This window comes from Rhineura floridana, chromosome 3, assembly GCF_030035675.1.
Source record: "Rhineura floridana isolate rRhiFlo1 chromosome 3, rRhiFlo1.hap2, whole genome shotgun sequence".
In the NCBI taxonomy this organism is placed as follows: Eukaryota; Metazoa; Chordata; class Lepidosauria; order Squamata; family Rhineuridae; genus Rhineura; species Rhineura floridana.
Genome location: NC_084482.1, coordinates 164,543,116 through 164,557,262, shown reverse-complemented (window position 1 = coordinate 164,557,262; position 14,147 = coordinate 164,543,116). Strand labels below are relative to the sequence as shown.

Here is a 14,147-nt window from a genome sequence, read left to right as displayed (position 1 = left end):
CAGGGTGGGTTGCATCAGCAGGTGGGGATGGGACAAAGGCCCTTCCTATGCCCTTCTTCAAGATTCTAGAGACTAGCAAATAACTGTGCCTGCCAATATTTGCAGCTGGGTGGGTAAGAACTGGATGTTATACCTAGTGAGCTGCTACAGACAAAATGCTCCTGTGTGTAGCAGGCTCTACATCATTAGATTTAATGCAGTTATGATCCAAATATTTGTTTGTTTGAATTTATTCATTTGGTAATTTGCCCAGGGCCAGCTAGCTGAGCTTAATGGGAATTGAGTAGGGGTTTTCCTTTATTTTATTTATTTAACAAAATGTATATACCGCTTGATTGTAATAAAACCTCTGAGTGGTTTACAAGAAATACCAATAAAAAGTTTTTAAAAGTAATTAAAAACATATAAAAGATAATTAAAATTAACAGCAAACCAAAAAGATTAAAACACATGAACATCTATGTGTCTGGATAGACTTGCCTTCACAAAAATGTTTTATGCAGGCACCAAAAAGAGCACAGCAAAGGCGCCTGCCTGATGTCAGTAGGCATTTCCCAACCTCTCCATTCCACCACATAGCTTGTTTGCTTTCATGAGGAATCAAAGGCAGAGCTTGGAAAAGTTACTTTTTTGAACTACAACTCCCATCAGTCCAATCCAGTGGCCATGCTGGCTGGGGTTGATGGGAGTTGTAGTTCAAAAAAGTAACTTTTCCAAGCTCTGAAAGGTCATGCTTTGTGCTGGACTCCCAGACTTTTTCTTTGGATTTTCCCAACTAGGGTATTAGCTATGTTTTTCTCTAATTGTTTTTGATGTCTCAAACAGGAGTGTGCTTTTGTGTTGAAAACTTCTTTCAGAATAAACCTTGACCACAGTATAGCAGCAATAGCTTATTCTGTAGCCTGACTTACAGGAAGTGCTTATGTCTACTGAGTAAATGTTTCAATTTTCCAGATGACAGAACAGAGGAAGCAAAAACAGCGCATTGGTCTCCTAGGGCACCCGCCTTCTACCAATGTGAACCCGCAGCAGCCAGCATAAATCAGATGGGCCTCTTGTTTCCCCCCCCTACCCCCCCCAGTTCATAACAAGAGTTGAGATTCAGTCCTTAAAGCTGCTTCTGTATGCCTAGCTCGTTATGTGTAAATAACTGTTTTTATACTGTATGTATAGGGCTTCATTGATAAAGTATGGGCTTATATATATATTGGCACATTCTTGGAAGGGGGGATTACATTTGTGCCAAAAATGCCTTTTACAGGAAGAAGTTAAGGGCACACCTAACTTGCACTTGAAAAGGATTATTAAAATAGTATGTGACCTGTATTTTGTATTTAAGATTTTCAGTTAGCTAGTATTTGTTTTTTATACAGTTGTGCAATATGAATTATGCAATCACACTAAACGTGTTACCTACTCCTGTGTGTCCTAAAGGGAGTGCACATCTTTGAATCTGGTGTTGTCTTATATCATTTACTAAATGCCATCAAATGACACAGCAAAGCAAGGCTGCTGCCAAACTGTATGTTCTCCAGGGCATTTTTGTAACACGTAGCATTCCAAGAAATTGACACACTATGGCAGCGGTGCCTCCTCTTACCACCCACCCACCCCCAACTTTCCTCTTAATCTATTTTTGTTTTCAATTAAAAGTAAACAAGCAAGGTTCTTAAATGTTATTATGAGGATTCCTCCCCCTTCCCTGCTGCCCCAGGTGTGATGCTGCATCTTAGTTGACAAATCCCTAAATCCCAGAAAGCTGTGGAAGAGGCTCAAGCATTCATTTATGAAGGAATCAGAATTCTGAAGGGAACTTTTTATTTTATGAAAAATTAAAACTAGGATGGTTCTACACTGCTAAAAATCAGTGTAATCTTCTAGGGGATTTTGTTTGTTTGTGCTATATTGGTTTAGAAGAATCTAGAAGGGTTTCCAGGTTGCCACCTCAGTCTAGCATCTACATTTTGTTACTTGGACAAAAGTACATTCCCCTCCTGCATTACACCACATTGAAATATGAACTATCCCTTTCAGGACTCCTACCTGAGCACTGATTTTGTAATACTTGCAAAAGAGCCACTGGTTTTGGATTGTATTTTAGTTTTCCTTCCATCTTGGTCACATTTTCGTTGTTCATGACAACTGAAAAATGTGATTTCTTTATATACCTATCACCTAGTTTTGTACATGGTCCTCTTTACAAAACTTTATTCTCTGCTTTTAAAAAAGCAGAAATATGAGAGTGCTTATTAAAGTTTGTAAATGCATAACTATAGGTATTTAAATAAAATATATAATGATAATGTACAGTGCTTCAGTGTGATGGTCTCATTCTTATCAGCACAAATGAAATTAATCTCCATTCACCTTCTGTGTCATTATGAGCATTGCTTATTTGAAGGGGAAGAAAATGCATTTGCCAATAAAGGGCTTGAAAACCATGGATAATGACTGATCATGCACAGCTACACCAGTCATATAGAGGATCCTGTCTAAAGTGCTCTTCCAAGCCAGTCAGCCCATATGGTATTACTTTAACGTGCAAAGGTTCAGGTTTCTATGCTTTTAGTCTTTCACAGAAGTTGTTTCACCAGACCAAAAATAGCTGTGTTCCTCTTCAATTTCATCAAAAATTCTAAGACAGGTTAACCATACTCACTAGTTTCCTTCCCTATTTGAGTTCCTCAGTATTGAGTTTATATGTTGATGGCAACAAAAGATAAATTAATGCCCTGGCACTGTGGAAAGTAACAAAATATACCTCATTATTGGAGCACATTTCTAATGCCTCAACTTAGAACAGCCTTTCCCAACCAGTGTGCCTCCAGATGTTGTTGGACCACAACTCCCATCAGCCTCAGACAGCATTGCCAATGGCCAGGAAAGATGGGAAATGTGGTCCAACAACATCTGGTGGCCCACTAGTTAGGAAAGGCTGACTTAGAATCATAAAATAGTAGAATTGGAAGAGGTCTATAAGGCCATTGAGCCCAACCCACTGTTGAATGCAGGAATCCAAGCTCAAGCATACCTCACAGATAGCTGTCCATCTGCCCCTTGAATGCCTCCAGTGTTGGAGAGCCCACCACCTCCCTAGGTAATTGGTCCCATTGTTGTACCTCTCTAACAGTTAGGAAGGTTTTCCTGATATTCAGCCAAAATCTGGCTTCCTGTAACTTAAGCCCATTATTGCAGGCAGTCCTGCACTCTGGGATGATTGAGAAGAGATCCTGTCCCTGCTCTGTCTCACAACCTTTCAAGTACTTTTAGAGTGCTATCATATCTCCCCTCCTCTTCTCAAGGCTAAACATGCCCAGTTCTTTCAGTCTCTCCTGATAAGACTGTGTTTCCAGTTCCCCGATCATCCTCGTTGCCCTCCTCTGAACCTGTTCCAGTTTGTCTGCATCCTTCTTAAAGTGTGGTGTCCAGAACTTGGTGCAGTACTCAAGATAAGGCTTAACCAGTGCCAAATAGAGGGGAACTAGTACTTCATGTGATTTGGAAACTATACTGTTAATGCAGCTTGAAGTAGCATATTCAGCTTGTGATTAACAATTCCAAGATCCTTCATACATGTAGTATTGCTGAGCCAAGTATCCCTCAACTTATAACTACATTTGGTTTCTTTTTCTTAGGTGTAGAACTTTGCACTTATCCCTGTTAAATTTAATTCTGTTGTTTTCAGCCCAGTGCTCTGGATCCCTTTGAATTTTGTTTCTGTTTTCCAGCGTATTAGCTATCCCAAATTTGTATCATCTGCAAATTTGATAAGCATTCCTTGCACCTCCTCATCCAAGTCATTAATAAAAATGTTGAACAGCACTGGGCCCAGGACCAAGCCCTGTGGCACCCTGCTCGTTACCTCCCCCCAGTTTGAGAAGGAACCACTGATAAGCACTTTTTGAGTACGATTCTGTAGCCAACTGTGGATCCACCTGATAGTTGTTCCAGCCAGCCCATATTGAGCTACCCTGCTAATCAGAATATCATGGGGCGCTTTGTCAAAAGCTGTGCTGAAATTGAGATATATTATGTCCATAGCATTCCCACAGTTCACCAGGGAGGTTACCCAACCAAAAAATGAGATAAGATTACTCTAGTAGGATTTGTTCTTGACAAATCTATGTTGGCTTCTAGTAATCACTGCATTGTTTTCAAGGTGCTTACAGACTGAATGCTTTATAATCTGCTCCAGAATTCTCCCAGGGATTGATGTCAGACTGACTAGTCTGTAGTTCCTAGGTTTTTCCTTTTTGAAGACAGGGAAAACATTAGCCCTCCTCCAGTCATCTGGCACTTCATCCATCCTCCATGATTTCACAGAGATAATAGACAATGGTTCTGAAAGCTCTTCAGACAGTTCCTTCAATACTCTAGGATGCAGTTCATTGGTCCCTGGAGATGTGCACTTGTTCAAAATAATTAGGTATTCGTTGACCATTTGTCTATCAATCTCCAGCTACAATCCTGCTCCTTCAGCTTGTACTTCACGTTTGCCAGGAGGGTCATAGGCCCTCTTTTGAGAAGACTGAGCTAAAGTAGAAATTGAGCAGTTCTGCCTTTTCTTTGTCATCTGATATTTTGCCATGCTTATTGAATAGCTCAACCACCATTTATTTTTTCTGTCTTTTACTATGCCTGTACCTGAAGAAAGCTTTTTTTTTTTTTTGCTTTTAACATCCCTCGCTAACCTCAGCTCATTTTCATCTTTAGCCCTCTTGATGCAATTCTGTGCTACTTGTCTGTATTCTTTTGTTGCCTGGCCTTCCTTCCACTTCTTATATGAGTCCCTTTTTGTTTTCAAGTCACCTTTGGCTTCTTCTCGTGTATTTTTGGCACATTGGCTTCTTCTGATGTCTTGCCCTTTTTTTCCTTGTTGGAATTGTTTGCCATTGTGCCTTTAGAATTTCCTTTTTTAGAAACTCTCACCCATCCTAAACTCCTTTTCTCATTAGGGTCGCTTGCTATGGGACCTTATCATTGTTCTGAGTTATTAAAATCGGCTTTCCTGAGATCCAGGGTACGTGTATGGCTTAGTTTTTGCTTCCTTCAAAATCAAGAACTCAAGTATAACATGGTCATTTTCCCACAGAGTTTCCGTAACTACCACTTCATCCACTAAGTCATCTCTGTTGGTGAGGATCAAGTCAAGGATAGCTGATCCTCTAGTTGCTTGCTCCACTTTCTGTAGGAGAAAGTTACCAGCAACACAAGTGAGGAATTTCTTGGAGGGGCAACAGATTTAATGCTTTAAACTTATTTGACAGAGATCCAGAAGAACTATGGAGTGAAGTCAGAGACATTATCAGGGAAGAATGCAAAAAACAATACCGCTAGTTAAAAAGAGAGAAAGACCTCAATGGATGACTGAATCTCTTAAAATGATTAAAGAGAGAAGGAAGGAAAAAGCAAAAGGAGACAGAAACACGGTTAGAACCCTAAATGCAACAATACAGCACCTAGTACGTAGGGACTGAGAACTGTTACAATAGTAGACCTTGATGGGGCTACCAAGCTCATCTTTCTGTATTTCTATGCAGGGATATATATTTTTAACATATAGTGAAACTCCGCCTCCCTTTCTATTTCTTCTGTTCTTTTTGAACAAGTTACATCCTTCAATTGCTGTAGTCCAGTGATGGGAGTCATCCCACCAAGTTTGTTATACCTATCGAGTCATATTTACCCTCCTGTATTAAGAGTTCAAGTTCGTCCTGTTTATTTCCCATACTCTGGGATGTACATAGACATCAAAGACTATGTGATTTATGGTGTGGCTTCCTTCCTACATTTTTATGAAGACTATTTTTGAAGGCTATTATTGGGTTTCAGGCCTGGTTTTTGCACGGAAACAGCCATGGTCGCCCTGTATGATGATCTCTGTCGGGAGAGAGACGGGGAATGTGACTCTGTTGATTCTCCTTGATCTCTCAGCAGCTTTCGATACCATCGACCATGGTATCCTTCTGGGAAGACTGGCAGAGTTGGGAATGGGAGGGACTGCATTGCGGTGGTTCCGCTCCTACTTGGCGGGACGGCTCTACAACATGGTGCTTGGGGAACATTGCTCGGCTCCCTGGACTCTCCAGTATGGTGTTCCACAGGGGTCAGTTCTGTCCCCCATGCTGTTCAACATCTACATGAAACCTTTGGGTGCGGTCATCCAGAGCTTTGGAGTGTGTTGCCATTAGTATGCTGATGACACGCAGCTCTATTTCTCCTTTTCATCTTCATCAGGTGAGGCTGTCAATGTGTCTGGCTGCGACAATGGACTGGAGGAGGGCTAATAAACTGAGGCTCAATCCAGAAGACTGAGATGCTCTTAGTGGGTGGTTCTTCTGACCGGATGGTGGATGTTCAACCTATCCTGGATGGGGTTGCACTCCCCCTGAAGGAGCAGGTTTGTAGCTTAGGGGTTCTCCTAGAACCATCTCTGTCACTTGAGGCTCAGGTAGCCTCGGTGGCACGGAGTGCCTTCTACCAACTTCAGTTGGTGGCCCAGCTATGCCCCTATCTGGACAGGGGTAACCTGGCTTCAGTGGTCCATGCTCTGGTAACCTCCAAGTTAGATTACTGCAATCCGCTCTATGTGGGCTGCCTTTGAAGACGGTTCGGAAACTGCAGCTTGTGCAAAATGCAGTGGCAGATTGGTAACAGGGACCAGACAGTTCAAACACATAAAACAAATTCTGGCCTGCTTGCATTGGCTGCCTGTATGTTTCCGAGCTCGATTCAAGGTGCTGGTTTTAACCTATAAAGCCTTACACGGCTTCAGACCACAATATCTGATGGAATGCCTCTCCTGACACGAACCCACCCATACGCTATGCTCAACATCTAAGGCCCTCCTCTGGGTGCCTACTCTGAGGGAAGCTTGGAATCTGGCAACAAGGGAGAGGGCCTTCTCAGTGGTGGCCCCCAGATTATGAATCATCTTTGTGACGAGGTGTGCCTGGCACCAACACTGTTATCATTTCGGTGCCAGGTCAAGACTTCCCTCTTCTCCCAGGCATTTTAGCATTTTTAAATTGTTTTTAAAAAGTTTTTAATTGTGTTTTTAAATTGTTTTTTGTGTTTTAAAATTTGTATATTTGTTTTTAATCTTTTTAATTGCTGTAAACCGCCCAGAGAGCTTTGGCTTTCGGGCAGTATATAAATGTAATAAATAAATAAATAAATATTATTGGGCCCCATTAGAGCAGTTATCTCTGTTCCTGTTACTATGTATAAGCCTTCATCAATCATTACCTCCAAATTTATGGCTCTCCCCTCCATAGGATTCAGTTTAAAGCCCTCCTAATGCTGGGCCATACACATTCTTCCTGGTCCTTGTGAAGAACAACCCATCACTTGGTAGCAGTCCATTTTCCAGGAAGTGTAGCCCATGGTCCCAGAATCCATGTATCTTGTGTTGGCAGCACCTTTGTAACCAGACATTCACCCAGAGTATTTTTCTTTCCCTTTCTACTCCTAAGTACTGAAGGGAGGGATGAGCCCCAAAGTCCTTGAGTTTCCTTCCCAGAGGTTCAGTCTGACATGATTTCTTCATAGCTCCATTTGGCCATAGCATTCATTCCCCCATGGATGAGAAGGGATATGTCAGTGGGCTTTATGAGTGGGCAATCCTTCTGTCACACCTCTAATCTGTTCTCCAGGGAGACAGCATGCCTGGCGAGTCCATGGGACTTCTCAGCATACTTGTGTTTCAATCCTATGCAGTAGGGAGTCTCCCACTACTACTACTCTTCTCTTTTTTCTTGTTGTATGGTGTGGTTTCATTGCCTCTGCTTGACTGAGCTTCAGTCTCTTGCTCACTGTCCCACGGGGTGTCTTGTAATTCCTCCTGTGCAGGCTGTCCTCCAGTCTCATCCTCAGGTACCTGAAAGCAGAGTGTCTTCTAGCTCTCCTGCTTCTGTCACCCTTTTCCATGGAGTTTTCTCTACTTTGTTGTTCCTCACCACAACACTCTCCTCTTCTGCCTCAGTTTGCTATTGTTCTTCCACCTCCTCGCTGTTATTCCAGTGTTCATCACACTCAAGCTCAACCAGCTTGCACTTGTTGCATCTGTAAGCCATGTTGTTCTCAGGCAAGAAAATAAACACTGCATACCTCTGGAGTGTTCTCTATTACCTTTTATTTCTATCTTCCTACTTGTATTGGAATGGCCTGTGCTTTGTCCTGTCCTCCTCGAAGATAAAAGGAGAATCCCACTAGTCTATGATGCGTGCTATAAGACAACTTTTTTTTAGGGACCTCCCCCACCAAACACTACTGCCAAACTCTTGTTAGCTCTCCCTGTTCGCTCACTCTTTGAGAGCTGGCTCACTTATATTTTTGCACAGTTACAAATTCAGTCCTGTAAAGAAAGCCTTCTCCAATTTGGGTCCCCAGATGTTGTTGAACTGCAGCTCCCATCATCCCTGACTATTGTCATACAGCCTGGGGATATGGGTTGTAATTCAAAGAACATCTGGGGACTCAAGGGTTGGTGAGGGCTGATTCAGAAGAATGTATAAAAGTTTTTAGCTAGAACAAAATGTGTTGCTCCAAGCTAGATATCTGCATGTGTTTGTGTATGCAGATTTCTTAAATGCATAGGCTACTCCATTAATTTTCACAGAGTGTCTCACTGAATCCAAGAAGATTGGGATCTCAGTTAAAATGATTGGGAAGCTTTCTGTGAATGCTGTTTCAGTTTTTTTCTGTGGACGTCTGTTCATGAGCATTATCACAGAACCTCTTCTACACTTAAGGTATCACAACGTTTCCTATTAACTAATAGTCATGAAAAACAAAATGGTAATTTGCTGAATAATAATAGGAAGAATGCTACAGGATGTTTTGGATCTCATCCATGATTATGACTAGGCAAGAGCAAAATATTTGTAAGCGCTCCACAACTGCTGCAACACAATTCTACGCATATTCATTCAGAGGTAAGTCCCACTATGTTTAATGGGTCATACTCTCAGGTAAGTGTGCATAGGATTGCACCCTAAATGTGATTCAAATATTGGAGGCACAACAGAAGATTCCATTTTTCCAGAATGGGAAAAATTAGATCCACTTAATATTGTAAGTAATAAAATCTTTACTTCTTTCCAATCCATTATGACACTTTATAGAAGAAAAAAAATAAAGAGTAAATCTCATAATAGTTGTCCTTTCTTCCTACTTATCAAGCCTATTAATTGTATTTCAATACTGAACTAGCAAAGAATTCAGATATATATTATATACATATATACTGTATTTACAAAGCTTCACAATTTCTCTTTAAAAAGGGAAAGTTTAACATGTATAGGTACAGTCATAAAGTTAGTATGTTTCCATTCATAATTAGGGTATGGGTGATATTGAGAATCCAGTAGTTTCACTTACAGGAAGTTAAATAAAATCTCTCCCCTGGATTTATTTCCATTGCATAAAGATATGAAATGGTTGTGGTTAAATATTTCCTTTGATAATCATGCCATCGGAACCCAAATGGATCAGCAACCAAAATAATATTGGTCAGGAAACTGGTAATTATACTAATATTTTATCAATTTTGGTTTGTTCTCTTCATGTCAGAAATTTTAAAAAATGCTGACATGAAGTCATTTTTTACAGACAAGGTTTTACAACTATATGAAATCTGACACAATATATCCTTCATAAAACAAGATAACTTCTCTCTGTGTTTCATCTGGAGATTATTTTACCGTAAACTCCTGCATAGAACTGTCACCTGGTCAAAAAAATATTGTGTGATTATTAATCTGCAAATTTCTGCAGATTTCAAGTCAATTCTGCAAAAAAACCCAGTACTTTTACATTATGAATGCATACATTGCAACAGGCATCATCTTGGAAGAAGAATTTGCGTGTGTGAGTGACAGGAGGAAGAGTAACTCTCCCACAATGTATGGTCCAGGGTGCATATTTTCGTCTCATTCTGAATGTTTCCCCAGCATATGGATTCAAAATTACTCTATTTTCCATGAAAAGATGAACTAGTATAGGACTAGACATAAAGGACAAAAAAGTTGCAAAACCCCCACTAGTGAATAGCTTTTTTCTGTTGATGTGGAAGAGGGAGCCGTTCGCACCTTCTGTTCAGGAGGCATGGCGCCTCCAGAATGTGTACATGATTCCAATCTAATCAAGTCTTGTGCCACACCTACTGTCTTGATTCCTACGGCCCTAAAAAGGAAAAGCACCATATAGAAAGCACCATGAAGCCCACTGGCAGACCAAATAGGTTGAAGGTACTGACACTTCTCTGCTTTTTAATCCAGGAGGTAAGAAATGGGATCCTGTGCAAATTTGTTGAAAATGGATTGATCATTTACATGCTTATTGAGTTCAGTGAGATTTACTCCCCTGCAATCATGCTTAGGATAGGTGAAACTTACCTCAGGGGAGGAGGAGAAGGGGGAGGGCTGGAGTGGCAAGGAGAGGAGGGGGACAAGGCAGGGGAGAGAGGGGGGAGGGGGAAGCAAGGGGAGGTGATAGGAGGGAGGAGGGAAGAGGGAAGGGCAGGTTTAATCATTTGCATGCTTATTGAGTTCAGTGAAATTTACTCCCATGCAATCATGCTTAGGATAGTCGAACTGACCTGGAGGAGGGGCAGGGGAGGAGATTGGGTGAGTGGGCACTGGGCAGAGGGGAAGCCCCTTTCCTTTCCAAAAGGAAAACAATATCATTGTTTTTCAGTGTTTCCCTCACCTTTTTATTCAACTGCAGGCACATGTAGCCTCCCACCCAAGTTTAATCCAAAGCTGTCCCTGGCCACATACACACCAGCCCTTTATTTCCCTTTAGATAGTCATGGCTTCTCCCAAAGAATCCTGGGAAATGTAGTTTGTGAAGGGTGCTGAGAGTTGCTAAGAGAGGCCCTATTCCCCTCACAGTGCTACAATCACTCTGGCCACTGGAGCCCTGTCTCCATTGCTGAACTGCTCTTAAATCAAGAAGTTTCTAAGTTTCTTTATTGCTTTTTAAAAACTTTGTTTAATTAATTTTTCAAGTTTTTACAAACAAATAATACAGGGAGGGGGAAATGAACAAATTCACTTTGTAGACATGGTAAGTTAAGATGAGGCAATGAGCTTCAGAAGAGGCAGACTGTTATATCATGATGTCTCATACTATTACAAAGCCTCACGTTTTCAGCAAATTGGCACAGAATATGACACAAAGATGTGGATTGAAAGTCTGCATTGTCACAGCAGGGACTCTCAAAAGAGTGGGTGTGATGGCTCCCTAATTGCATAATTGAGTCTAGATTGATACTTTTGTCAGAAAAGTCATAATGTCATTCCAAACAGCAGTTCAAGTTGTCTATAAAAGGATCATATTCAAGTGTCTCAAACTGTTCCTTGTGCTTCTGAACAGAGGAAATGTATTTAAAGTACTTAAACTTTTGAAGAAAGTGCTTTGAAGGCTCTAGTGCTGTATTTTAAAGCAAAAAAAGAAGAGCCAAAAAAACTGAAAAGCAGCTCTTACCTTAATACTTACTGTCAGGTTTGCACATACAAGGAACAGATATTTTTTTTTAAAAGATCTATATCACTTCTCTCTCCAGTGTTTGACTGCAATGGCTCTTCAAACAGGCTTTTGGGGTGGGTTAGGTTTTATTATTATTGGTTGAGATTTTAATATTTTAATGTAACAATATGTTTTAATTTTGTACGTCATCCAGAGTGGCTGAATTGCCAGCCAGATGGGCGACTAATAAATTTAATAAATAAATTTGCCACATGCAAATAATAAATGGCTTTTCCATCAAGTAATGAACAAGCAAGTGTGAATGGGGAGGATTATAATAAAGAACACTGTAATAAAGGACTAGATCCCCTGTACTGAGGCAGGGTTCTGCAGATATGCTGCCTCTAATAAAACTGTGTGCCAAAGGAGAAAATATGAGCGACAAAGGTCAAATGTGCTTAGGAAAATATGTAGTTACACGGGCAGATGTCACACATCTATTGCACTCACTACAGGAGACAAAAGAATCACTGTATATTCTGATGGGGGGAGGGATTCCTTTCCACACATTTGCATTCGTTTAGACTTTGAGCAGAAAAAAGCCCTATACAGTAAATGGGTTTTTAGACATCCTTTTAGACGTCGCAAGACGTTACCCTAAGAGTCGGAAACAACTCGCACTATAAGTGTGGGGACACCTTTGCCTTTTCCTTTTTTTAGTAGCAATTCATTCCTTTCAATACTGAAAATTCTTGCAAGTTTTGCACGTCTCACTGGATGAAAGGAAATTAAAAAGTGTTGAGGGGCAACACAGATTCATGGCTTTTTGTTACCTATGGCTCCCAGATTTTTTATGGATTGGGTTCCTATGCCTTGCATAAAAGGAATATTACTCACAGGTACAATGCAGTTCTTTTCAGCAATGATGTATGATATTAAGCATACCTTTTCACTGATATTTAAGCGACTTAGGATGCAATCCTATGCACTTAGCTGGGAGTGAGTCCCAGAGAACTCCAGGTGGCTTACGTCTGAGTAAATATGCATGGGATTTAAAGTTAGAAGACACTCCCCCTCCACAACTGAAAGAGTACTCAAGTATGTCCTACTTCCAACAGTAAAAGCTTTCACCCACTCTCTTTCACCATCAGTTTGCATTTGGGAATAAACACATTTATGTTCTTCTTTTGTGAAACCTATATACTATCCTTTCACTTTATCAACACACAGCAATGAGCACCTAGAAAGAGCCTGATTTTTAATTTCCCAGGGTGCCGCTGAGTGTGGCTACCTGCACGTTAGAAAGGGCATAAATGCAACCTCAGAACACCGGGCTTCACTCCACACACAAGTGATTTAAGATGTTGGTATGCTGACTGAATGAGTTCAAAGATTACAGGCTCCACAGTGATTCCTTTGCACCTACAGCAGCCTTCCCCAAACTGGTGCCTTCCAGATGATTTGGATTAAAGCTCTCAAACAGCCAATGCCGGCTAGCGCAGATGGGACTTGTAGTCCAAAATATCTGGAGGACACCAGGTTGGGGAAAGGCTGTCCTATAGCATCGGTGCTAGAGCCTGCAGGAGTTATGTTGAGCAAAAATCCCACCCTAGCTGCTTTCTTCCACTATAGTTTCTTTCACTATGGCCTTAAACCAACTTACAGCTGGAGGGGTATTGTAATGTTTTACCACACTCAATTTCCTTTGGGGTTTTTTATTGTTTGTTTGTTTGTTATTGCATTGTGAAAGGCTGAATGAGCGTCAAAGATAACCAGAACAAAATTATGTTGGTCCTCCTCCACTAACCTCAGCTGATTTGTTTTTGAGCAACCTTCTAAGTTGCTGGAAAACCCCTGTACAAGACTTTTGCTTTAAACAGAAAGCACCAAAAACTCCACCAGTTTTGCATTGCAAAGTAGTGGGTAAAGATTTGAGTAAAGCATCATGTCTGTGGCTTTTGTGGGTGGATGCCTCTCAAAATGACTGTTATTCTCTATCAAAAGGGAAATCTGCATGTCATGTCTGAAAAAGACTAGGAAAATCTATGGTAACAAATATCTTCCCATCAGCTCACACAAACTATTCACCACATAACCCTGTTGCTTCTATGCTTGCACACTAAGAATATAGTGCACACAAACTGAAATAAATTTGCACAAAAAAGCAGCTGTCGACATGGTTTCATAAACAATGTAATGCTACTGCTCTGCTTCTCAGTGGACATGACTGCACTCAAACATAAGAGTGTGTAAGATGCTCCATTTATCTGTTCTAAACTTTATTCTTTCCTCATGTGTGCAAAAATAAGCAAGTATGTACACAGGCTACACAACAGTGACATTATTATTTTTATTTATTTATTAGATTTATATCCGGCCCTTTCTCCTAGTAAGAGCCCAGGGGGCAAACAAAAGCACTAAAAACACTTCAAAACATCATAAAAACAGACTTTAAAATATATTAAAACAAAACAACCATTTCAACTTCTTTAAAAACATTAAAAAATAATTTATATCTCTTTATGAGATTTATATCCCGCCCTTCCTCCTAGTAGGAGCCCACTAATCTGTGAGATTTTGAGTCTCTGATATGGATATCATGCTAATGCTTAGAAGTATCACCCAGCTAGCTTACAAAGTTTTAAAATTATGATTATACAACCCACCCCACCCTG

General features: G+C 40.7%; 1 protein-coding gene across 4 annotated transcripts in view; it reads left to right on the top strand.

The window, feature by feature from the left end:
* ITPR1 (inositol 1,4,5-trisphosphate receptor type 1) overlaps positions 1 to 2,312 on the top strand; it is a 347,896-nt gene extending 345,584 nt beyond the window's left edge. For all 4 annotated transcript variants that reach the window (XM_061618551.1, XM_061618549.1, XM_061618550.1 and 1 more), the window contains one exon: positions 955 to 2,312. In XM_061618551.1, coding sequence (XP_061474535.1) covers positions 955 to 1,041 — 87 coding nt within the window. In that variant the 3' untranslated portion in view covers positions 1,042 to 2,312. The remainder of the gene's footprint in view (positions 1 to 954) is intronic.
* Positions 2,313 to 14,147: the final 11,835 nt, after the last annotated feature.